Source organism: Pomacea canaliculata, linkage group LG10, assembly GCF_003073045.1.
Source record: "Pomacea canaliculata isolate SZHN2017 linkage group LG10, ASM307304v1, whole genome shotgun sequence".
Classification (NCBI taxonomy): Eukaryota; Metazoa; Mollusca; class Gastropoda; order Architaenioglossa; family Ampullariidae; genus Pomacea; species Pomacea canaliculata.
Genome location: NC_037599.1, coordinates 8,932,205 through 8,957,319, shown reverse-complemented (window position 1 = coordinate 8,957,319; position 25,115 = coordinate 8,932,205). Strand labels below are relative to the sequence as shown.

The 25,115-nt window shown below is 41.3% G+C and overlaps 3 protein-coding genes across 3 annotated transcripts; 1 reads left to right on the top strand and 2 right to left on the bottom strand.

The window, feature by feature from the left end:
* The first annotated feature begins 2,217 nt into the window (after positions 1-2,217).
* On the top strand, positions 2,218-5,787 carry LOC112574182 (putative defense protein). The gene is made up of 5 exons (XM_025255074.1): positions 2,218-2,486; positions 4,169-4,364; positions 4,605-4,753; positions 5,398-5,492; positions 5,627-5,787. The coding sequence occupies exons 1-5, from the start codon at positions 2,481-2,483 to the stop codon at positions 5,646-5,648; spliced, it is 468 nt and encodes a 155-aa protein (XP_025110859.1). The 5' UTR covers positions 2,218-2,480; the 3' UTR covers positions 5,649-5,787.
* Positions 5,788-9,013: 3,226 nt separating this feature from the next.
* Positions 9,014-14,617, bottom strand: LOC112574176 (putative defense protein 3). Its single transcript, XM_025255067.1, has 5 exons — positions 14,340-14,617; positions 11,415-11,607; positions 11,036-11,190; positions 10,604-10,695; positions 9,014-10,109 (listed from the first exon to the last, which is right to left on the bottom strand). Exons 1-5 carry the CDS (start codon positions 14,343-14,345, stop codon positions 9,923-9,925), a joined length of 633 nt encoding a protein of 210 aa, XP_025110852.1. The 5' UTR covers positions 14,346-14,617; the 3' UTR covers positions 9,014-9,922.
* Positions 14,618-18,385: 3,768 nt separating this feature from the next.
* LOC112574174 (putative defense protein 3) lies at positions 18,386-24,101 on the bottom strand. The gene is made up of 5 exons (XM_025255064.1): positions 23,848-24,101; positions 21,360-21,552; positions 21,017-21,171; positions 20,543-20,634; positions 18,386-20,048 (listed from the first exon to the last, which is right to left on the bottom strand). Exons 1-5 carry the CDS (start codon positions 23,851-23,853, stop codon positions 19,799-19,801), a joined length of 696 nt encoding a protein of 231 aa, XP_025110849.1. The 5' UTR covers positions 23,854-24,101; the 3' UTR covers positions 18,386-19,798.
* Between the last annotated feature and the right edge of the window lie 1,014 nt (positions 24,102-25,115).

Sequence of the window (25,115 nt, the reverse complement as noted above, 5' to 3'; positions counted from 1 at the left end):
TGCATGAAACACATGAACACATTGTAAATCGACAACTATATATATATAGTAGACTGGGTATTTCAAAAACCTCTCTTGAGAAAGCTTTAACTGTACATCTAGGCGCTCTTTTGAGAAGAGTTGTTGTTATTGTGCCAAGAAGTCAAATAGTTTTGCCCTTTTTGGCTGATTTCATACACAAAATAATGATCCATGTTATAGACATATATATAGTATTCTGAACCTTGTTCTTTATATTTTAGATCACGCTTATTGGATTTCTTATTATACACTTAATTGTCCTTTTGGGTGTTTTTCTTCTAAAACAATAAAGTCATGTGATTCCCAGAACTTCCTTTTATCTGTGTTCACCCCTCAAATAAGGTACAGGCTGGCTGCAGATGTGTTATAATTTTGAAAATTTGCTTTCACTATGTATAAGTGTCTTGAGGAATTGCTTTTCAAAACAGCCGGCGGTGACTTGGAACTGGTGAGGATCCATTTACTTCATCGTTTATTGTAGGTCGACAATAATTATGGCAATGACAATGTGTCACGCCTCTCTGCGTCTGCACGCTCTGTTTAGACGGCAATGTAGGAACAAGTTCTGATGGACTACAGTCTCCTCACAACTTCAGATAGCTATCAGAAATTTTTACCTTTGGGAGGGATGGAGGCGCATGGAGATCACAGACGCTCTTTAATTAATGTCTGTGGGTGGGAATAGACATGTTTTGACTGTGCACGGATGGCATTCCGTTCACGCAAAGAGGAAACCGCTTGAGGGCAAAGATTATGGCGAACAGCTTGATTGGTCAGTTTAAAAAACTCCCTCACCTCGCCCATCACGCACACAAACACAAAAGTACCAGGTACTAGGTTGTCTTGCCGGAGACAACACAACCTAACTGCCCAAGGCTGCTATGCATTCACCTGGCCACGTACACGTGTATTGACGGACCATCTGCTTTGAGGATGCTGTGTATACTTGCTTTGAACTCTTTCATGTGTCACCAATGCTGCAGTCCTCTTTATTAGCTTTAGTGGCGGTCTCCGGTCTCTGGGTCAGTGTCTCTGTTTGCCCATTACTGTTTCCTCCTGGGTTTTACACTGACATGTCTCACCGACACACTTGCCGACCCCTGCAGCAGGAACTGCATACAGCAAAAGGACTGCAGCAGAAGTGAAGGCTGCATGCATAAATATATCTCTCCCCCCTCCACGTTTTGATTATCCTGCCACCTTTATAAATGAATTGTCATTGCCTTAGGCTTGATGGTTGGCATCTCAGGGGTTGACTTTTCTCCCCCTCCTCTTTTTGACGATGCCCACACGCATATATATATACACTACCATGTTAAATTAGAAGTTTTCCAAGTTTGCAGATGTATGTCACAGTTTCTTCTGCATAGTATTTATTTCGAGCCACAAAATATATCATAGAAGGCAGGAAATAAACATTCTGGTGAGCATCGCATACCTACCAACATAGCCTATGGAATATTCTTGCCATGTGTGATTGAGAATAACTGGATTTCTGGATTTGCCAAGGTTACAACCGCCGCCTCTCCCTCTCACACAAGCACACACCCGGTTCTACCATAAGGCTAAATAGTTACCTAGGACACAAACACTGAGGTAGTAGCAATCGTCTCACCTGTGACACACGTAACTAGCCGGGGTCCTGCACACACGCACCACCACACTGCTTTATGCATAAGATCCTTTTATTATTCTACAGTCTACACTCTACACCTTTTGTAAACAACTGTAATTGACTTCCAGCCTGTCTGCTGTGTGTGTGTGAGAGAGAGAGAGGAAGAAATCCTGATTTGAATGCATCATATTTTAAAAACTTGCATTTCCTTCTCTTTCGGTTTGAACAGAACTCTTTAAGCCACGTGAGTTTGTTTAGGAGTTTAATTGTTTGCAGTTCATGTCGTTGAGGTCAGCACGATGTTGTACACACCTTGAGAGCAAATAAAATAAATGAAGCAAGTTAAGTATTAGGAGTTTGTAGTATCTTTAAATGCACCTTTATTAAGTTCTATTGTACTTCAAAACTTTTTTCATTCAATAACTGTTTCCATCTGGTTTTGTGTACATTATTGTGATAATTGTCTTCATTAATTTCGTTTCTCCATAAACTGTTATCATCCATTATATCGTCAAAATTAATTTTCTGATGTACATGGGAAGGGTCTTGATGGGGGTAGAGAGCTGCTGTTCCTCATATAGCTTACTTCTTTCTATTTGCTATTTTGAAGACTTCTCTCGTGTACCTGTACAAAATAGTGTCTATTCACGGACAATGCCAACCCTTGCTGCTTCCTGTTGAAAGACAAACAAACAGCTCTAATTGAGACCAGTGACTCATTTTACAGCATTCTGTGCACACGTTTCACTGTCGAGGGGTTGGACTGGGAGACAAGGATTCCATCCTAGCTGTCTCTTGGATACAGCAGTTGCTGATCATTCTTCCTACATTTCTTTCGATCATCATGAAGGTAAGAGTGCTACCAGTTATTATTTCAACCTGTTTCGTTCGTAAAACCATTGACTTCTCGAATACATTTTTGAAAAAATATTAATTGGACTAAATCTGAAGCTCGCCAAGTTTTGTAAGCATTATTATTATGGTTTTGTAAGCGTTTAGTTTTTATTTAGTTTTTCAGCAAAATATTTTAGCTCTAGTCTTCTTACATTTAACTTTTTCATTTTTTATTGCATTTTTGACAATGTTCTTTTTTGTTTATTATACAATGCATACAAAACATAAAATAATACCACATAAAACAACATAGAAAAAATTTACACAGAGATGGATTTTTTTAACATATATATACACAAGCCATATACCATACATAATGACATACTAACAAATATGGCAATCCGTCTAATATAATGAAAGCTATTACAGATAATGACATTATTTAGGAAGTCGCATGGCTAAATGATCCACTGTTTCCAAGAGGATATCTGTGAGCCATTAGTATATGAATAAATATTGCTCCAAAATATATCGTGACTTTAAAAATGTTGGTATTGTTGGAATCTGCATTTATATATATTATAAATAACAAATTTTGCTAGAAAAATAATGAAGTTAAAAGGTTTAATTCAACTCATTTTAGGTTTATTAAGATTCATAATCGCAGGAACATAAATTCTTAAAATCGTGATAAAAACTGCACAGAAACGTTTTTATTTATTTTTCTGCCATGCCTATTCACATGTATGTTTGGTTCAGGTGAGATTTAGGTTAATTACTGAGTAAAATATTTCGCTGCTCCTTAGTTAAATATACAGGTAAGAACTTGCATCCAGTTACTGTAAAGGCAGACTGTGGTGACTACGGGGTAGCTCGCTTGGAAACACGTGGAATACGGTGAGAAATTCCGCGATGCAGTGTTGACATTTTGCCAGGTAAACTGCCTCACACCCCTGACAAACACAGGACAAGTTTCAAACTAAAGCAAGCAGGTCTCGCGGACCTGACTTTGCACTTGCCCGTGCACAACCTACCTTCCACAAACCTGAGTGTCAATGAATGTCCATGACATCCCTTTGGACACCTTCCACACATCATAGGCTAGTCAGCCTTTATTCTTCTCTCAGTACTTTTTCGTTGTGGCAGAGGGCGCACATCTTTTGCTTGGTTATGTTTCTGAGGTATATGATGTGTGTGTGTCTGGGAGGACGTGGTGAGCTATTTTGAAGGAGGTGTCTAAGGTGCTTGGGTCCACGTATTTGTTGTTGAATTTTTTGAAGATGTTTGCGAAGTTTATTTGTGGGAAGGTCCGGAGTACTCTTGGGGGCTTAGTGTGTTTGGTTACAAGGGCTTGATACAGGATTTTTGTTTTTGTGTCTGAATTAAGGATGAATTTGGGGTTAGCCACGAGAAGGTTAGTGTTGATAGCTGTTGATGGTTGAAGGGGCTGTGTGGGTGCTTGTTTGTGAAGGGGTAGTTGTTGAACCTCCTTCTCAGGTCAAGCCCTAACCATAGGTGGCCAAAGTGCGTCCAGTCCTGTCTCCTGAGTTAAGATTTCATCATCAACATCATCATCAGCAGCAGCCATCCATCATCCATCATCCATCCATCCATTCCCATCATCATCATCCTATAGTATTTATCCTAATAGACCAGCAGCTTATAAAGCACCCAGAACTGTGACTTGTTTTCTACCAGCAGCGGTTAGCGGTCGTGGCTGTGCTATTAGCTACGCTAGGCTCCCTGTCACGTGGTTATCAAAATGGCGCCCCAAAGGATGCGTGTGTCAGCATGTTTCCACGACACCAGGCCGAGGCTCAAACAAGTCCGTCGCCTTACAATATTATACTGAACACTGCTACATACACTCCAGGCTCCAACAACACTGTTGCAGGTAATAATAGAGATGAACATTCAAAATAATACGAGTAATTAACAGTTTTTCTGATATTACTGCATGGTTCTTATATCTTCTAATTGCCTGTTTGACAGGTAATTTTGCATGTCGTCAAATAAAACCATAAAATAAAATAAAAAATCAAACAGAAATTAATAAAACTACCTAGAAAAATGACCATTGTGAAATAGAACTTCTCGGCTTAAAATAACAAGCTGTTGTTGTGTCGTCCCACAGTGCTTCTGACTTCACCTCAGCAGACATTTGCAGGAGTGCTGGTGGAGGCGAGGTCAGCTGCAGACTGCGGTAACACAAACCCTATCGGCACTTTCCTGCTGGCCACAAATGAAAGGGACTTACAGCTGCTCAGCTGCATGGCAGCTGGAGTGAGTAGCGTTGCTGCAGACATAGCTGACACTGTAACCACGCACAGGTCAAAGGTCAGAAAAACAGACGTCACCGCTGTACATGGACACGTTTATGCCGTAACGCCCTCTGCCAATGAGAGTTTGGGACTTTATGTTAATTATCTGTGTACAAACGTGACGTCACAGTTTCGACCTCTTTTTGTGCGCGGTGATGTTTGTCGGCATGTACCTCGAGAACGTTAGGGAATGTGTTCACTCGGATTTTGAAAAATAGTAAAGTAGTCTCGATATTCTCTCTTGTGAACGAGAGAAAAGATAGCCTTGTGACTATTTATCTTAGGAGGGCAGTGAGGTGCTAGAGACTCACATAGCGAGGAGCCAGCTTTTATTTGGGTGGCGCTCATCTCCTCCCTCTTCCCTCTGTCTGTCTTACCTTCCACAATGGAGTCAGGTACCCATTCCACAGCTGGGTCAATGAGTGGGTATTGAATCGTGTGCCCACCTTCTGGTTAGGCCAGTGTTGCTCTGACTTCTACTCGCGAATAATTTATTTTACTGTTTGCGTAGGATACCAACCACAGGCATTGTGCTGAATTTTACTGAGAAAAAAAAAAATGCTAATATTTACAACTTACTTTTTTACCGAATGATTGATTGATCAGGATGCCGTGACTCAGAAGAGCTCTCTCCTTAAAGCTACATCTAAGGTCTTCTTGTGGCACCCCCCTGTCCAGAGCTCGGGCCCCGTCTACTTCAGGCAAGTCACGTGTTTTGTGTTGACTTTTCTATTTTCTCTAAATTCTCCTGTGTCAACTTGTAGAACTGTTCACTTAATGTCTGTTCGCCATTAGAATGTCGTAAGTGACCTGTCAGTGTCATCTTGGTCTGCAGAGCCACCGTAGTGAAGTCCTAAGGCCGTCTTCTGGACATCAGTGGTGTCATCCGTGCTCAGCGACACCACGCAGCGCAGCAACCTCTCCTTCTCTACCCCTCCCTGCTCCAGTCAGACGACGGCCACCACCGCTGCCCCCACCGCCGCCACCCCCACAACCACCACCACTACCGCTGCTGCCGCCACCGCTACCACCACCACTACCCGCTGCTGCCGCCGCCGCCACCACCACCACCACCACTACCACGGCCTCAGCCATGTCAACACAGATTCCTCTGACGTCAGTGATTTTAGCTGTGGCGCTGCAGTTTGTCGTGTGGCTTGACTGATTAACAAAGTAGCGTTTTCGCTTGTTTGTTTTTTTACCTAGCGATAGAAAGACTTGGGCACGTTACACCTTACCAAACCTTCTGCCAATCGCCATGACAGCTTTGTTAATAACTACACCTGCCAGTGCAAGCTAAGTTCAGAAAGCTTTGGGGTCAAGAACCTCTCTTTGTTGTAACGTTAAATGATTTTCTACAAAATAATGTTTATAGTGGAGTGTATCGTCGTTAAACACAACAAAAATAAATGTCAAAAGAATTTTGGTATTTTTTTTTCTGTGTAGCGTTGCCAGATAAAGAAAGAAATTGTATTTTGAGGTCGAAATGAATGGCATGCAAGTCCTTGATCAGATGTCGACGGGTCACGTGACGCCAACCACTGGTACTTCTGCATACCACAGCCAACGGTCTGGCGTGGATGTATTTGTGTAAGTAGTCGTGTGAAGTGCTCGTACATCACCTCGTGCCGAAGTGATTGCTTTCCGATCGTGTAAACAACTTTTTCTATCGGCTGTCATCATCATTTTCAACCCGCGGGGTGTTACCGGGATGGTGGTTAGCATTGGGGGAGGGGAAGAAACCCTTTCAGAATTTTTAAACCACAGCCTTGCCTTCTGGGTGCGATCGCACTGTAGAAACGCACCCGGCCGCGTATCCAACCTTTGCACCCCGCATTTCGGCAGGGAGGGGTGAGTAAGCGCAAAATGAAGGGCAAAAAGATTTAGATGTTAAAACAGGAGCGGGGTCGACGATTTCTTAAAATCTAGTCGGTGGGTCCCATGACACACTGCAGATTTGGCGAGCGATAACACGAGGTTACCCCACCCCACCCCACTCTTTGCTTTAAAAAACAACTGTGCATACTGCGTCTTGCAAGTCGCCATGTCATGTTATTAGCTCCACCACTCGTCTTCCTTTAATTATTATTATTTGGGGTTGTTGTTTTTTTGTGCTCAGAATTTCTTTTGTTCACGTTGCCAGACAAAATAATATTGAAACTCCAACAATGCCTCCTTATTGGAGGAGGGGGAGGAGGCACTGAGTACGAAGTCGAATAAAAGCCTTTGTCAGTCAGCAAAGCCTCTGCACTGCACGGTAAAGAAGGAATGAAAATAACCGTCACCTTACATTTTTAATCTGTCACCTTACAGCTACAGGCGGCATGCACCTGGGTATCTGAGCCCTTACCCAACCCTCACCCTCACCCTCACCCCTTCTCGTGGGAACTTTCGTCTCTCGGTTTGGAATAAAGATCGTCACAAGCGACCGTAACTAAGCTTCCGATGACTAAGAGGCGAGGAGTTGTCAACGCCTCTCGGTTTTCCGCTAGGTATGAGTGTCAGGTCAACCGTGAACACACCTAGAAAAAAATATAAAATAACAACCTTTCTCTTAAGTGCTTGAATGGTGTAGGGGAAGATAATGTGATATAGGGTAATTATTTCTCGCCCCCAGGGCCCCGCAAAGTGTTTTTGTACAAACGTTTCGCGCTGTCAGTGAAGAGTGGTTCAGGGAGAGAGACAGAGAGGTGTTGTGTACATATATTAATAATATATATGTATTGATTTCTCACGCTAATAAACTGTCAATAGTTGGGACACAGAGTACAGTAGTATGTACACATTTTTTCCCTCCAAACGCCGCTCGGCTCTGCGTGGAGCGAATACAGAAGCCCATAAAAATGGCGACCATTGACGTCATTGTCAACCGGCCGGCAAGCGTGCAGTTGCCAAGTTGCCGTGGCGTGTTGTTCAGAAAACAAAAAAGCTTATGAATTAACAAGAGACTCCCGATGACAGATGACAGCTTTTCAATCGGTGCACAGAACTTTAAACCTTTGAGTTCACGAACTGAGCCAGTGACTGTGCAGTTTCCCAGCATGCCTTGCTCGAAAATGATCTTGGTGGAACAAACGGTATAGTTTGGTAAGTTGTAATCCCTCCCGCCGAGACATGTACCTGAAAATTAATCTCAGCATTCTGTTTGCTTGTGATGTAAGTGAAATGAAGCGACAGAAACATCCACTGGATGTGCACCATGTGTCTGCTCAATGTTCTTTCTGAAATACACTGTAGAACATGTACAGATGCAAGATACTACTCTTCATTGCAGTCAGAAAAAGTTATCTGCTTAAACAAATTAACCCAGATGAAGTATCAGAGATATATAAACTGAAAGTGATTAAACAAAATGGTCAACAACAAAAATAGTAGAATCGGCTTACAAAAATCAACACCCATGTGAAATATCTGACAACTAAAAGTGTGAACGGACCTGCATCCAGTTTTGATGCTGTATGACTTTAAGAGCCTGATTATTTTCAGTATTAGCATAATATTTCCATAATATTACAATTATTACCACGTTGTCATTCTTATGGGCGTTACAAAATGAAGTATGTCCTGATCCAGAGGGCATGTGGATTACAGCCTCGTTCAACGTGAATACCGATGTAGTGGCTGAATAAAGAGACTAGGTCTTGGTCTACAAACCTGATGCAGGCCCATGGACATACTTGGTAATGAAAATGGACTTCTTACTGAAGACATTTCGCGCTGACAAGAACGAAGCAGGCTGTGTGATGTTGTCTTCGTGGTGTGTTCAGCATCAGTCGAGCATATTCTCGGTATTTAAACAGATCAGTCTCCATCAAGAGTTCTTCAGCAGCTTCTTCATATTCACATTGATCGTCTATGCTGATTAATATTTTTTAATAATCATGTTTTGGTGGTTGAATAGCATCAAGGAGGGGACGGACAGACCACCAGCTGTGAGTCTTCCTGAACGGGGAGTAGAACATGTCCACGGACTACCACTGTTGTCTCTCATCTTCCCCTCAACAATTAGGTGGGGTGTGTGATAGATGATCAGCTTTTCTGGCAGTTTGTTGAGTTCTTTACAGTCAAGTAACCAGCAATTCTGTAATTATTCCTAAAGGGGGTGTGCTGTCTAATTTTTTCTTTAAAATATTAAGAAGCTCTCAGAATAAACAAGTTTTGCTTAACTACAATAGACGAGCTACTAATTTTACCGGCTGCCAAAAAAAGGACAAGAGCAAAGGTGTTTAAAAAATAGCTTTGTTGTATACAAAAGACATGATACAGGTGTTAAGCAATAAACAAGTAAGTTGAGAAAAATATTTCTTTTCACACTTTTTCATGGCAATAGGCGATGAAAGACTAGTAAAGGTATTACCATGTGATAGCTGCATTAGTCGGGAGGAGAAAATAATAGAAGAGAGTGTTGATATATTCTTCTTTCTTACTAGTCCCTCTGCGGCAAAGTTTTCTTAATAGATCTTGAGAGGGGAAAGTTTTACGCCTTATCCCGACTACTCATCTTAAATTTACAATGAAAAATATTTTCGTTTATAAAATGAATCAGTAAGCATACAGAAAAAAAAGATAGGCAAGTACAAGTTTATTATGAGTTCTAGGATGTGCATAGTGAAGCAATATCCGAAAAAAAGATTCGGTTCTAAAGAATTTGAATTGGTAAAAGATATATTGTCAAAGAGAGGGTCATGTGTCGACACAGAAGCCAGTTGGTCGACCAGAATATCGCCTCATCTTCTACTCAGTTCAGGTGTTACATTCTCTTGCCGGTCTGTCGAGCTTGCTAATGCAGACAACACCTGGCAATAAAAGCAGATGAATAACCAGAGTTCAGCAGTTAAACTGTCAGGAGCTACTTAAAAAAAAAAAGGTCAGCGTATGAGGCGAAGTAATTCGAAAGCTGTTGTGATCGTGAACAGTACAGATGATTGTTGCTGTTAAAGGTAATAATTAGTGCATTTCATTCAGGTGTCAGAGCACTAAAGGTCTTCTCGACACACCTTGTCAAATAAACGACTGTAACCGGCAAACGTTTACATGGCGATCCTGTAACAAGAATGACAGAAGTCACATACTGGGCAATGAGTGTCCTAAGAATACGCCTTGGTGCCTAGTGCCTCGACACTCGGCGAGATCAAAGCACAAGAGCAAAGGAGGTGAGAGCGAGGACAGTCGTCAGCAGCACAGTGGCGGCGACCGCAGCTCCACCTGACGTCTTCTGTACAGTACAGACCTGTGGGGTCCCCGTGGCGCCCGACGGCCTCAGGAAGTCCGAGGACACATCGGTCCAAAAGGTTTTCTCATTGTACACCACCGTCGCCCTGCGAACCAATCAAAGAACATCGGTCAACATGCGAACCAGTCAGATAGCACCAGTCAACAAAGATAACCGTCCGAAGGGAAAAAAGTAGAATAAGATCTTCCAATGGGAGAATATTATCGTTCAATGGGAGAAGTAGGATATGATCGTCTAATGCATGACCAGACCTACTTATTTACTCCCGCTCGTAGCTTTTTTTTTTTTTCTTGCATTAAAATTTTTAGCTTTACAGTTTAGTTCTGCATTTTATCAAAGTCGGTTATTTCATATAGAGACGCAAAAGTGAAACATCTTATATTGTTTCTGGCATCATGATTATGTGATAAGAATCGGATAAGCAGTGGGAGAAAGGAGCAAGGTGAAACTGTGGGTCATCCAACTGTGTCTCGACATAAAACATTCCCCCGACTTTGGTAACTCCGCGTTAGTTGTAAATTACGAGTGCTTCAGATTCCTTCAACTAACACACCTCAATCTTTAATGAACACTTGTTACCTGAAGTAGACTGTGCCCGGGATGGAAGATGGTGATGTCCAGTTAAAGGTCTTGGTAGTCTGGGGGATGTCATTAATCTGAGTCACAGCGTCCTATGGATCGCAAGAAAGTGCCAAAATTGTTTACTTCTTATCTATGTCGCGATATTGGTATGGATAAGTAACTGTATAGAATTGTTGGTAGACATTAGCATGTATTAATAATTTAAGGTATGTTTATAGTATAACAAATGTAAGAAAATGACGATATCAAGAGTACAGGTAGAAAGTTCAACAACAACATAATTATGAAATACGTCGGTAAACAGCTCGTAAATAACAACATAAATTAAGTTTTGACTATTATGTGTAAATAAAAACTCCAACAACAATTATAACATATGAAATTCGTTGCAAAAAGCTTAAACGAAAACATGCATCCGTTCACACGTACATTTGCTACAGTGCACGGCGTTAACTTCAGGAAGCCGTCGCTCGGGACGGTGAAGGTGCCGTGGGGAGAAGTGTTGTTGCAGTTGTCGGCAAGACGTGCCTGCACGAATAATCCCTTAAAGGTGGTTGTCTGGCCGGACTTGACCTTCAAAGTCACTGTGATTATTCAGAAAACAATAGATTGTGAAAACAGACCTGTCTGTCCGTCTGTATACTGTCTTCACTTGGCCCCTGACACTGTCTGTCCGTTTGTGCATCTGCTTGCCTGTCCGTTGTCGGTCTACCTGAAATGCCTGGCTGATTCTCTGAGTCCGTGTGCTTGCCTGTCCCAGTCCCAGTATCTATTCTCAGGTCACACACACAGTTCCTCGCTCACTTACCAGTGTACACGTTGCTGGCTGTGAGGCTGGTGCTGCTGACCGTTAGCTCGTATGGCGGCGTGCTGGACTGGGCGTCCGCGTGGTGTCCGCTGGGAAACATGTTGGTGCATGCTTCTGTTGGAGCGCCGTCTGGGTACGCCAGAGATGGTCCGCAGCACGACAGCAGCACAGCAGAGAGCAGCACGACCCACGACTGAAAAAAGAAGCAAAGAGAGTTTACACATACAGAGGGATGAGGAATGTCCGGCCACAGCAGCCCTGATGTCAATAAAACTATCAGCTTTGTTCATAGCAACATACAGTTATATTAAATGAATCCTAATCATAACGATGTTTCATGCAAAATATCGCACGATGCACGTAAGATAGTACTGAGATGGTACTGTGAAAAACTTTTGTATTAAAAAAATTATCTCATTCACATGTAATCATTTATACCTTTACAAAACAGAAACAAACTTAACACAAATCTTAAATGTTTCGTTGACAAAAGATATGTCATAAGATATATCACAAAGGGACTATCATCACTGATGTGTGGTTCTGCATGGTTTGTCTGCCAGTCCTCATGGTATTGTGAGTGAACGTGAACTTGTTGAGATTAATTACATGTGCGCTCATTTCAGTGGAGAACATCAAATCAGTTTTCTAGCAAGAAATCCAGCGAATTGAAATTATTCACTGATAATGAAAAAAAGGAGTTCAACAAGGCTAAAGGAGTAGGGTGGGGGATGCTGCCAATTGCAATGTTTGAAGATGTGGGAAGCTCTAAGAAACTCCTTTAAAAGAATAACATTCTTAACATGTGTCTATAATGTCTTCCTGCATGAGAATTTTATTTCAGGTATGTGCTACTTAGCATAATTAATGACTTCTTTGAAATAAGTCTGAGTTTATGAGATGCTTACTACAGCAGTGCAATTGCAACAATGGTCAACCCATCTACTTGCTGAATTAATTGCCACACACTAAAGGCAGTTGAGGTTCATTGTCTCATTTACCAATACCTCTAGACACAACTAAACTATAACAAGCTTTCATTATAATCACCACATTCCCTTGTTCAAGGGTGCTGCCTTAGGTTCATAAAAGGCCATTTCTCCCTACTTATATTTGTATTTTTTTATTTCATATTTTTATTGTCTTCTCTGGAATTCAGAGAAGAGCTTGCTTTCAGCATGGTATGCATGAAAACATGTATTTATAGATATAATAACACACTTTCAAAATTTACATATGCCTGATAACAAACAAATAAATAATAATTGTAGATTTGAAGAAATGAAGTTCACCATCTGATGAAGTGAATAAAAAATAAACTACAAAATTAAAATGTGGGTAAGCCCAAATAACCAATGGTTATCCAGGTTGGTGCTAGCCACAACAGTTGCATGAAAAGTTTGCCAAACATTAAATAATCATCATTTTATCAGAGGAGGAGGTAATTCTTACTACACATACACAGTTCCATATATTTCAGGGTTTTGTATATGTTTGCCACAAATGAAATACCATACTGTGAGACAGAATATTAAAATCTTGCCTTCGTCTGATCGCTTTTCTCTGTGAACGCTACATCTGTATTTTCTGTATTATTTTCGTTCACCTTTACAAGGTGCTGCACGACTATACTTCTACACCCTGTCTGTTTTCAAGAAAAGTAAAAACAGTTGAAGATGCAACTTGTTTACTATAGCAGCAGACAGCAGCCGTGTGGTTGAAGAGAAAGTCTACTTCAAAAAAATGATTCTTAGTGATACATATGGCTGCTCACAATTCTATCAACTCACGAAGCACAGAAACCTAATCTTCAAGTTTCACATTTCGAAAAAGCGGACTACACCAGTCTGACCTCTCAGTGGCGTAGGAATCGGAGGGAGCAGCCTCCCGCTCCAAAAAAGAAAAAAAAATACTGACGAAACAATAATGTGTGAACGTCGTTCACTGTCAGCAAGACGTTTGTACCCATCCACCCCTACAAAGCCAAGCATCTTCCTGTTCTCCCATACAAGGAAGTAGTCACTTTGCGGCTACACCAACAACGGCCATGAACACTCCCTCGTGACCCCGAAAAGGGTCAGGGCGTGGCTCAGATAGTGTGAGGGACATGGAAGATAATAACGACCTCGAGACAATATAGCTGAGATAATCGAAAATAAAACAATATAATAAAGGGCGTGACTGTTGAAGCATTCTGGTTACCTGACATTTTTACGACTTCTTCCCGACAAAGACAATGGATTATATTCGATCAGGTGAGTGCGTGTGAAATCGAGGCTGGTGAAGGCCAGTCAGTGCACCGAGCTTCTCCATTTAAATGACAGCGTGGGACAGGTGGCAGACAGAGTATAATGTTCCCAAGAAAGCCGCCAAGTTTCTGATCAAACCTTTACTCTGGCGGTAGACCAATTATTAGTTTTATCTTTTTCTTTCTCTTAATGATTAATTTGATCAAATGTAATTAATTTGGTATTTCCGTTTTACAGTCGGAACACAGCGAGATGGAGAACCTGCATCCTCATCATGATGATAGTGTTAAAGAACTGCAGCTGTGACAAGTATCTATATTGATGTACTTTGCTGACGTCACTCAACTGCAGCTGTGACAAGTATTTCTTATTTTGTAACTGACAACAGCAACTTGTATCACAAGTATTTATATTTATAATATCGCGTACTTTACTAAATACCTCACAACTACATTATTTTACAACTGTCAATAGCCGACTCCGGCAGTTAATGTCTGATGAGCAAAATACAATATAAATATGAAGTATATTGTAAAGTAATATACTAAAGTAACGATAAATGTATATCACTGTGAATTGTTGAACGAGATTTACACTACAATGATAGAACGCAAGCTATGTCAACAAAAACATGTAGACCCTAGGTCCCAGGAGAACTAGGAGAATACCAGCCTACCTGCATTGTGGAAGGTGCGTCAATCGATCGCGTGTCAGAAGCGTTAAAATGACAGGTAATAAAGGTGTCCTTTGGGCCTTCTGCCGCGCACTGGATGAAAAGAACACAAGGTTGTGTTTACCACAAATCCAGGTCAGTGGGAATGACCTGCAGTAGCTGTGCACTACTGTCTCAGTAGTTTCCACCAAGATGGACTTTCCTCGGAGGCTTTCAACAAGACTGAATCTGCTTGTAGCTTCTCTATCCACGGTTAGCTGATCACTGCTCGGGCGTCAATAAAATTGTCGCTGACGGGTGGAGGGAGACTGGCAGGTGGAGCTGCTGTGACAAATGTAGTCTGACGTCCAATCAGGGCGTGACCTCTCCAGCACGCATGCGCAGATCATAATCGACAGGTATTGGGCAAGGAGCAACGCTAGGAGGGTGAGGATTTCATGTAGCTTCCTTAGTCATGCAGACAGGAAATTCATTTACATTTATTTCTAACCACTCTTAAGCTTCTAAAGGTGTGTGAGTGCGTGAGCGTGTGCTTGTATGATTCTTATTTTCAAAAATAGATTGTGGTGGAGTTGAGGTGGGGAAACGGTCTACACCGTATGAAACGTTCTCAGGCGTGACGAAGACAGTACTGAGGACGAAGATGACGCGATGGACTGTTGTAGATGAGGAAAAGTAAGTGAAGGTAAGAGGAGTGTGTCCTAGCAAAGATGTTTAAGCGCCGTGTAAACAGTTCTAAGGCTGACGGCGACTAGTGTGTACATAGTGCAATGGCTTGAAGGATGGGGTGGGAGACGGGTGAACATGGAAGAGATTAGCTTTGATTTTTAATAAAGTGCTGAAAGCTGAATCAGATCACGTGATACAACAAGCTGACCTACGTTTCGGTTTGTTCCCTAGTAGTAGAGAATGGCAAAAACATGCCCAACTACAAACAGCTTCGCATTACACAAAGAGCACACAGCCATTGACATCCACGCTAGAAAAGGAAGAGGGCGTGCAAGCAATTAGGATAATTAGGATAATTGGCAGTTCTTAAGGACTTTTATGAATTGAAAAAAAAGCGTGCAGGTCTGAAGTACGAGCATTATTGACTTCTAATGATCGATCTCAGAGCAGACGTGAACAGACAGGATCTCCGACTGATGACGCCATCGGTCATGCGCGCAGATGACTGACGAGGGCGGGTCCTTGCTTTGGAGTTTCAAAGTTTCCCAAAGTTGTTATCAAAGCGTGGGACGAATGCAGAGTGAGGGTAGTGAGGTGCCACACCTCAGGCTCACCTGTGAGGACCTGCAGCATGATGATGCACACTAGTCGGTTAGATAACGCAGCGCGCTTTTTCATCCCTTCCCTCTCCGCAGCCCTTCTCCAGCTTTTCAATGGGTACTTCACCTCACAGAAAGAGTTGGAAAAAATAAAGCAACAAAAAGGTAAGAGATTTGAACCGCCCTCAAAAAAAAAAATCCTAAACAAGGTCGTCTTTATAGACGCTTTTCTCCCCGAAATATTCCGGGACTACCTTTACTGTCTTCTATTTTGTTTTATTCACGCACCTGCGCGCTCAAGAGAGAGAGAGAATCGGGAGACAAGTGAAATCAAAGCCTGTCGGTACTTTAGGTATTTCTCAGTTGACTCATAAGATAAGAATAGGTAGAGCCGTCATGCTCGCGACCTCTGACCTCGGTCAGGGTAGTGATATTATAAGGCTAAAATTAGGGTAGTAGCAATTACAGCGATATCCGACAAGTAGTTCACCCTGTACGGATCAACCTTGTCTGCTGAATGGAATCAGGAGTAATAAACGAACAAATAAGAGGGTGGGTGGAGCGAAACAAACGTTCTCCGACGCAGTTCTCTCCTCCCTCTTCACCTCCTCCGTCGGTTTTCCCACTTGTTCATTCCCCTCGTCTGTAGATCGGACTTTGTACACTATTTTCATTATAATGATTTGCTTATTCAAAGACAAGGTGTGGTGAGAGAAAAATAATCGTAAAATGATGATCAAGCACACACTCTAGGGCGCAATCATCATGTACACCCTAGCAGTTAACGTGTTCCGTTACCTGAGGCTTGGTCTCGCTTCATTGCACTCAGTAACAGAGAGCAGATCAATGCAGAGGTTGACAACTAGGACGGCAGTCTCACCTGCTTCAGCGGCATTGTGGGAACAGGTTCGTGAGCACTTAACGATCTCCATCCCTGTTTTTACACAGGTACTCCACACGCATAAGAACACACTCACTGTGTGTATGTGTGTGGAGGGGGAGGGGAGGGGATCGGTGTTTTACTCCGAGCATCTAAGGCTATATCACCAAGGCAGCCAGCCCTGTAAACAGATGTCACACGCACAGAAAAAACGTCGTGCCCGAGACGAGAGCTGAACCCAGGACAACCAACCCTCACTGTATTGGTGACCGGTGGTAGCCGTTGCCTCACGGGACCGCCCTACACAGTCACCGAGACAGAGGAGGAGAGTAGAGGGAGAACGAAAAGAGAGAAGGAAAGTCAAGGGGGAAATGGAGGTAGATAGAAGTGAAATCAAAGCCTGTCGCTAGTTCAGTTAATTCTCGGTAAAATGTTATCCGTTGACGCACAAGATAATAATAGGCAATGCTGTCATACTCACGACATCTCGAGTCACCAGGCTAAAAATAGGGTAATTACTAGTTAAGCCATGTCCGATAAGGAGTTCAAAGTTCAGTCCTCTATTTGGAATGGGAAAACGAATGAAAAACCCCGAACAATAGAGCAAGCAATGACTTGTTGCGTGTGTAAATTAAATTATAATTTTATCACCAAAATTAAAATTGGATCGTTATTAACGAGAGTGATGGATCAAACATTCGATGTGCTTTTTTTTCTTAGATCCAGTCCTCACTTTAAGAGGGAAGGTATGTAAAAGTACAAAATAATATTATTAGAAAAATGCATGAAAACAATTTAAAAAAGGTATTGCACGAACTTGCACAAGCAGTAATTACGATCTTTCTTCATGTCCACGATAAGGTGAAGAAAGGGAAGGAAGCCTGGTCGTGAAATGATGACAGGCATAACTCTGTATGCGATATCAGCCGACCTCTTCCTTCTGTGACCCTTGGTCTCGCTTGACTGCACTCAGTACACAGAGGTGTGTACTTTTCTTTTGGATTACAGTCCGGTGGCGCAACAGTTAATATAAAATATAACGACAAACTGCACCTGTCTACTTTAAGCATATAAATTTGTTATATAAATATATACTGAAAATATTCTGGAAAAAATAAACACACTCGCTATTCTTACTTCACAGCCAAAAATGACCTTATTCCTACATCTAAATAACTATGCTCCCCGCTAAGTTAATTAAGAATTATAAAATTCAGTTCACTACTAATGGTGTAAAAAGACAATTCATTAAGTACAATTACAACTAAAATCACAAAGTAGTCAACAATTGTGAATTTAATTTTCAAAATCCAACTCACTTCTAACGGTGTACAAGAAAACTCAATTACTATAAAATAAATTGCAATCACAATAAATAAATAATATACAGCTGCAGGTTATTACCGTTTGTGAACGTATACTCACGAAGTGACCGCAGCGGCTGAACGTCCGAGCACGAGGCTTTACTCACTGTCCTGAGAGTAGTTGCCATGACCACAAGAATGTTTGACGCCGTCGCTAGGGATCTGACGTCCTGAAACGAGACTCGAGGACGGTCATCGTCGTCGCTCTGGAATGAATTGAGGTCCTTCCAATTTACACACGCACACGCACGCGCATTCCAAATGAACAAAAAGGAAAACTCTTAGAGGTGGATGAGTTGATGCTGAACTACTCTGAGGGATGGACCACCTTGCCACGTCTCACATCGTCCAGTCTGGGGCCAGGGTTCCTTCAACGTAGTTGACGAGGTTTGAACCTCTGCTGTAACTCTCATCTTTGACTACCCACGTAAACAGCTGTGTTTGTTTAATAGTTTCACACTCGGTTAATATCTGTCTTTTTATTTAAAATAATCCTTGAACTCGGTTTACACAGCTTTCAAACCCATTCAAATCCAAAAAAAAAAAAAAAAAACCCAAAGTTCCGACAGAGTGCGGAAGAGAAATTTATGCAATGAATGTACACAAATTTTTACATAGCATACAGCATAACATACCTTTAGGACTTTTAGCAGCTGGTATACTAATAATACTCGGGATAATTGAATTGAATTTGAATTTATTGTAGAGGGTCCAAGCAATCCAACAATGCAAGACAAAAAATACAATACACATAAGTTACACAGACAGCATAATGCACTGAGTAATCAATTGTTAATTAAATTTCGTACTTTGAATATCTCATAAATGTATTTTGTTACACTAATAACTACAGAATTAATTGCAGGCATTTTCTAGTCATGTGGATAAACGAAAAGAACACTTGGACAAAAGGGACATAACAGGATATTAGCATTGTCACTTGGATTGATAACAAAACACAAACAATGTGGCTTCGGATCCCTATATTGTAAACATCGTTCAGATATGTACATAAATAAAAAGACTTTAAATGTTCGAAAAAAAGAAGAACGATCTACAACTTTCGTAAGCATAATATAATAATCGGAGATAGAAAGACAAAGTATTCAGGCTGTAGACGAATAAAGAATGTATTTACTCTTGTAATGGCTGTACCTATCTCCTCTCCACTGCCTTACCTTCTGTTACCCTGTAAGGTACTCACTCCACAGGGTGGTCAAGCAGGCGAAGTGGGATGTGTCGCTCGAACACCACTGCTCTAACCTTTCGTCTTTTGATGTCGATCACGTGACAGTCATTGTGCTCTGTCTTTCTCTCTCCTCCTAATCTCTCTCTCTTTTACGCTCCTATTTGTTTTAGTCTCTGTCTATATCGGGTAGCACCTCGCTCTCATGTCAGGACTACGCCTCACCATCTTCGTTTCAGGTCGGAAACATGTCAGAGGTGATAATCGGGAGGTCAAGGCCAGGAATAAACAACACAGCGCTTTGCACCCGGGGTATGGTTACAGCTAAATGAGCTTCTTCCTTTCGGCAGAAGCGTTAAAACAAACCACTTGGACTGTATAATATACATATTATGTATGTGTTGTGTTGGACTGTGTACTGTACACAACATTTGTGCAATGTGTAAATCAAACAGCTGCTGTGTACGGACATAATGTACCTACCCTTTGTACCTGAGTAGATTTCGACAGAAAATTAAAGGCAACCATGTGATCTAAAGAATTGTGCTTTAAACAAATCATCTAACATTTACGTTTTTAAACTTAATGCAAACCGGCATGTAAGTAGAAAACAACCGCCCACAAAATAAATAGAAAAATCTGTTTAATATCCTGCGCAATACTTTCCATCTGACTGTGAGATTAATTTTAGCAGACTGTTAATAGTGCACTGTTACACAAGAGAGAAAGAGTTTTTGTTTTCAAACGACGAGAGTTTTACGAGGTCAGATCCTGGCAGCAAGAGCGACAACACACACGACAGCCGTCAGCACCCTAGCAGGGGCGACAATCGAAGCATCTGACGTTCCCTCCGTTGTTGTTAACGAAGTTGTCGATGTTGTTAACGAAGTTGTCGATGGAGCCAATATCTTCTGCACAGGACAGTACTGCGGGTTTAGTTTAGCGCCTGACGGCAGCAGGAAGCCTGAGGACACATCAGTCCAAAAGGTCTTCTCACTTTTCACCACCGTCGCCCTGCGAACCAATCAAAGAACATTAGTCAACGTGTAAACCAATCAAAGAGTCAACAAAGATAATCGTCCGAAGGGTAAAGTGGAGAAAAAAATCCATTAGAATAGAATATTATATTATCCAATAGAATATTATCGTTAATTGGGAGAAATATGCTAAGATCGTCATATGTTTGACCAGACCTACTTATTTAAATCCAGCGAAACTCTTTTTTTCTCGCATAAAATTTTTTAACTTTACAGTTTAATTCTGCATTTTATCAAATCGGATATTTTATATAGAGACGCAAAGTGAAACATCTATATTTGTTGCTGGCATCAGGATTATGTAATAAGAAATCGGATAAGCAGTGGGAGAAAGGAGCAAGGTAACTGTGTCTTGACTTAACAGAACATAAAACATTCCCTAGACTTTCGTAACTCCGCGTTAGTTGTAAATTACGAGTGCTTCAGCTTCCTTTAACTAACACACCTCAATCTTTAATGAACAATTGTTACCTGAAGTAGACTGTGCCCGGGATGGAAGATGGTGATGTCCAGTTAAAGGTCTTGGTAGTCTGTTGGGTGTCATTAGACTGAGTCACAGCGTCCTGTGGATCGTAAGAAAAGGCCAAAAATGTTTACACTTTATCTATGTCGCGATATTGGTATGGATAAATAACTGTACAGAATTGTTCGTAGACATTAACATGTGTTAATAGTTATAAGGTATGTTTATAGTTTAACACATGTAAGCAAATGACGAAATTAAGAGTACAGGTAGAAAGTTCAAGTACAACAACAACAACAACAACAACAACAACAACAACAACAACAACAACAACAACAGAATTATGAAATATGCCGGTAAACAGCTCATAAACAATAACATAAATTAAATTACGATTATTATGTGAAAACAAAAACCTCAAGAACAATTACAACATATGAAATTCGTAGCTTAAACAAAAACATGCATCCTTTCACACGTACGTTTGCTACGGTGCACTGCGTTAACTTCAGAAAGCCGTCGCTCGGGACGGTGAAGGTGCCTTGGGGAGAAACGTTGTTGCAGTTGTCGGCAAGACGTGCCTGCACGAATAATCCCTTAAAGGTGGTAGTCTGGCCGGACTTGACTCTCAAAGTCACTGTGAGTATTCAGAAAACAATAGATTGTGAAAACAGATGTCTGTCCGTCTGTATACTTGTCTTCACTTGGCCCCTGACATTTTCTGTCTGTTTGTGCATCTGATTGCATGTCCGTCTGTCTGTCTACCTGAAATGCCTGCCTGTATCTATTGTCAGGTCACTCACACACAGTTCCTCGCTCACTCACCAGTGTACTGTGTGCTGGCTGTGAGGTTGGTGCTGCTGACCGTTAGCTCGTATGGCGGCGTGCTGGACTGGGCGTCCGCGTGGTGTCCGATGGGAAACATGTTGGTGCATGCTTCTTTTGGAGCGCCGTCTGGGTACGCTAGAGATGGTCCGCAGCACGACAGCAGCACAGCAGAGAGCAGCACGACCCACGACTGCAATAAGAAGCAAAGAGGGTTTATCACAGTCTCTCACACAGAGGAATTGGGAATGTCCGGCCTATCAAAGCAGCCCTGATGTCAATAAAGTTATCAGCTTTGTTCATAGCAACGTACATTTATATTAAATGAATCCTAATCATAACGATGTTTCATGCAAAATATCGCACGATGCACGTAAGATAGTTGTGAGATGGTACTGTGAAAAATTTTTGTGTTAAAAAAATTATCTTATTCGTATGTAATCATTTATACCTTTACAAAACTAAAAAACAAAATGAACACAAAATCCTAAATTTTTAGTTGACATAAGATATATCAGAAAGGGACTATTATCACCAATGTATGGCTTACTACAGCAGTGCAATCACAACAATGGTTCAACCCATCTACTTGGTGAATTGATTGTCAGACACTAAAGGCAGTTGATGTTCATTGTCTCATTTACCAATACCTCAAGACACAATTAAACTCTAACGAGCTTTCATAATAATCATCACATTCCCTTGTTCAAGGGTGCTGCCTTTGGCTTCATAAAAGGCCATTTCTTCCTACTCACATTTGTATTTTTTTAATTTCATATTTTTATTGTGTTCTCTGGAATTAAGAAAGAAATCTTGCTATCAATATGGTATGCATGAAAACATGTAAAAATAAATATAAATAAAACACACTGAAATTTTTTCATATATCTAGAACAAACAAATAAATAAATAATAATTATAGATTTGAAGAAATGAAGTTCACCATCTGATGAAGTGAATAACAAATAAGCTATTTAAAATGTGTATCAGTAAACACAAATAACCAATGGTTATCCAGGGTGTAAATGAGGTTGATGCTAGTCACAACAGTTGCCTGAAAAGTTTGCCAAACATTAAATCTTCATCATTTTATCAGAGGAGGAGGTAATTCTTACTACACATAAACAGCTTCATATATCTAAGGGTTTTGTATATGTTTGCCAAAATTGAAATAAGAATACTGTAGATAGAATATTAAAATCTTCCGTTCGTCTGATCGCTTTTTTCTACATCTTTGTTTTCTGTATTATCTTTCGCTCACCTTTACTAAAAGCAGAACCACTACTTCTGCACCCTCTCCGTTTTCAAGATAAGTAAAATCAGTTGAAGGTGCACAATTGCTATCAACTCATGAAGCACAGAAACCTGTTCTACACGGTTCACATTTCGAAACAAGTGACTACACCAGTCTGAACTCTCAGTGGCGTAGGAATCGGAGGGAGAATATCCCCATTTAAAAAACAAAAATACTGACGAGACAATAATGTGTGAACGTCGTTCACTGTCAGCACGAAGTTTGTACCCACCCACCCCTACAAAGCCAAGCATCTTTCTGCTCTCACATCTCAGGAAGTAGTCACCATGCGGCTACAACAACAACGGGCAGGAACGCTCCCTCGTGACCCCGAAAAGGGTCAGGGCGTGGTTCGATACTCATGGAAAATAATAACGACCTCGTGGTACCAAAGAAAATATAATGGATAAAAACGATAACAAACAGTGTGACTCTTGAAGCTTTCTGGTTTCCTGACTTTTTTACGACTTCTTCCCGACAAAGACAATGGATTATATTCGCTCAGGAGAGCGCGTGTGAAATCGAGGCTGGTGAAGGCCAGTCAGTGCACTGAGCTTCTCCATTTAAATGACAGCGTGGGACAGGTGACAGAGCCTGTGTAATGTTCCCAAGAAAGCCGCCAGTTTCTGATCAAACCCTGTACTCAGGCGGTCGACTAGTTATTAGTTTTATCTTTTTCTTTCTCCTTATGACTAATTTGATCAAAAGTAATTAATTTAGTATTTCCGTTTTACAGTCGGAACACAGCGAGATGAAGAACCTGCATCCTCATCATGATGCTAGTGTTAAAGAACTGCAGCTGTGACAAGTATATATTTTGATGTACTTTGCTGACGTCACACAACTGCAGCTGTGACAAGCATTTAAATTTTTATTTTGTAACTGACTATCAACTTGTATCACAAGTATTTATATTTATACTATCGCGTACTTTACTAAATATTTGTACAGAGACATTATTTTAAAACTGTCAATGGCCGACTCTGACAGTTAATCTGTCTCATGAGCAAAATACAACATAAATATGAAGTATATTGTAAAAGTAATATACCGAAGTAACGATAAATGTTTAACTCTGTGAATTGTTGAACGAGATTTACACTACAGTGATAAAACGCAAGTTATCTCAACAACAACAACAACAACAACAACAACAACAAGTAGACCCTATAGGACCTATATAGACCAACCTACCTGCATTGTGGAAGGTGAGTAGATTGAGCGCGTGTTAGAAACTTTTAACTGACAGGTAGTAAAGGTGTCCTTTGGGCCTTCTGCCGCGCACTGAACGCTTGGATGAAGAGAACACAAGGTTGTGTTTACCACAAATCCAGGTCAGCCTAATGGACGTGAGAATGACCTGCAGTAGCTGTGCACTACTGTCTCAGTAGTTTACACCAAGATGGAGTTTGTTGGTTTGTTCCTCTACCCACGTTTGGTTGATTACCGCTGACGGGTGGAAGGAGACTGGCAGGTGGAGCTGCTGTGACAAATGTAGTCTGACGTCCAATCAGGGAGTGCCCTCTCCAGTACGCATGCGCAGATCATAATCGACAGGTATTGGACAAGGAGCAACGCTAGGAGGTGATGATTTCACAATACTTACTTCCTTAGTCATGCAGACAGGAAATTCATTTACATTTATTTCTAACCACTCTTAAGCTTCTAAAGGTGTGTGAGTGCGTGAGCGTGTGCTTGTATGATTCTTATTTTCAAAAATAGCTTGTGATGGAGTTGAGGTGGGGAAACGGTCTTCACCGTATGAAACGTTCTCAGGCGTGACGAAGACAGTAATGAGGACGAAGTTGACGCGATGTACTGTTGTAGATGAGGAAAGTAAGTGAAGGTAAGAGGAATGTGTCCTAGGAAAGATGTTTAAGTGCTGTGTAAACAGTTCTAAAGCTGACGGCGACTAGTGTGTATGTAGCAGGGTTAGATGTGATTCTTCCCCCAGTCTCTCCACAACACCAAACACAACACTGTCGTGGGTTCTAGATGGTTTTAATCCGACGCCAGTCGATATTTCTGGCAGTGGCGAACCTTGATCTCACATACTTTCTCTCTCACACTAACTGCCCTGTCTCCTTATATACCCCTCGGGTGGGTCACTTTTCGCGGTCTTCTGCATCAGCACTATTTCCCGCAAGCATCAGCACTTTTTTCGCATGCATCAGCAAAACTATTTTCGCCCTCTTATGAATCAGCACTTTTTCCCGCAAGCATCAGCACTTTTCCCGCATGCATCAGCAAAACTATTTTCGGCCTCTTCCGGCTCCACCCACCATCGCCGCCCCCTTGTCTACACACTACCATATACACCCCCTCGAGGAGAAATGTTGTCCTCGACATTTAAAACTAGAACCCATATTTTTTTCCAAATGTAACGTGCTATAAAAATATATACATCTTAGGCAAACTTATAAACATAAATGTACAAATTGTTGCTGTAGCCATGTTGTGTT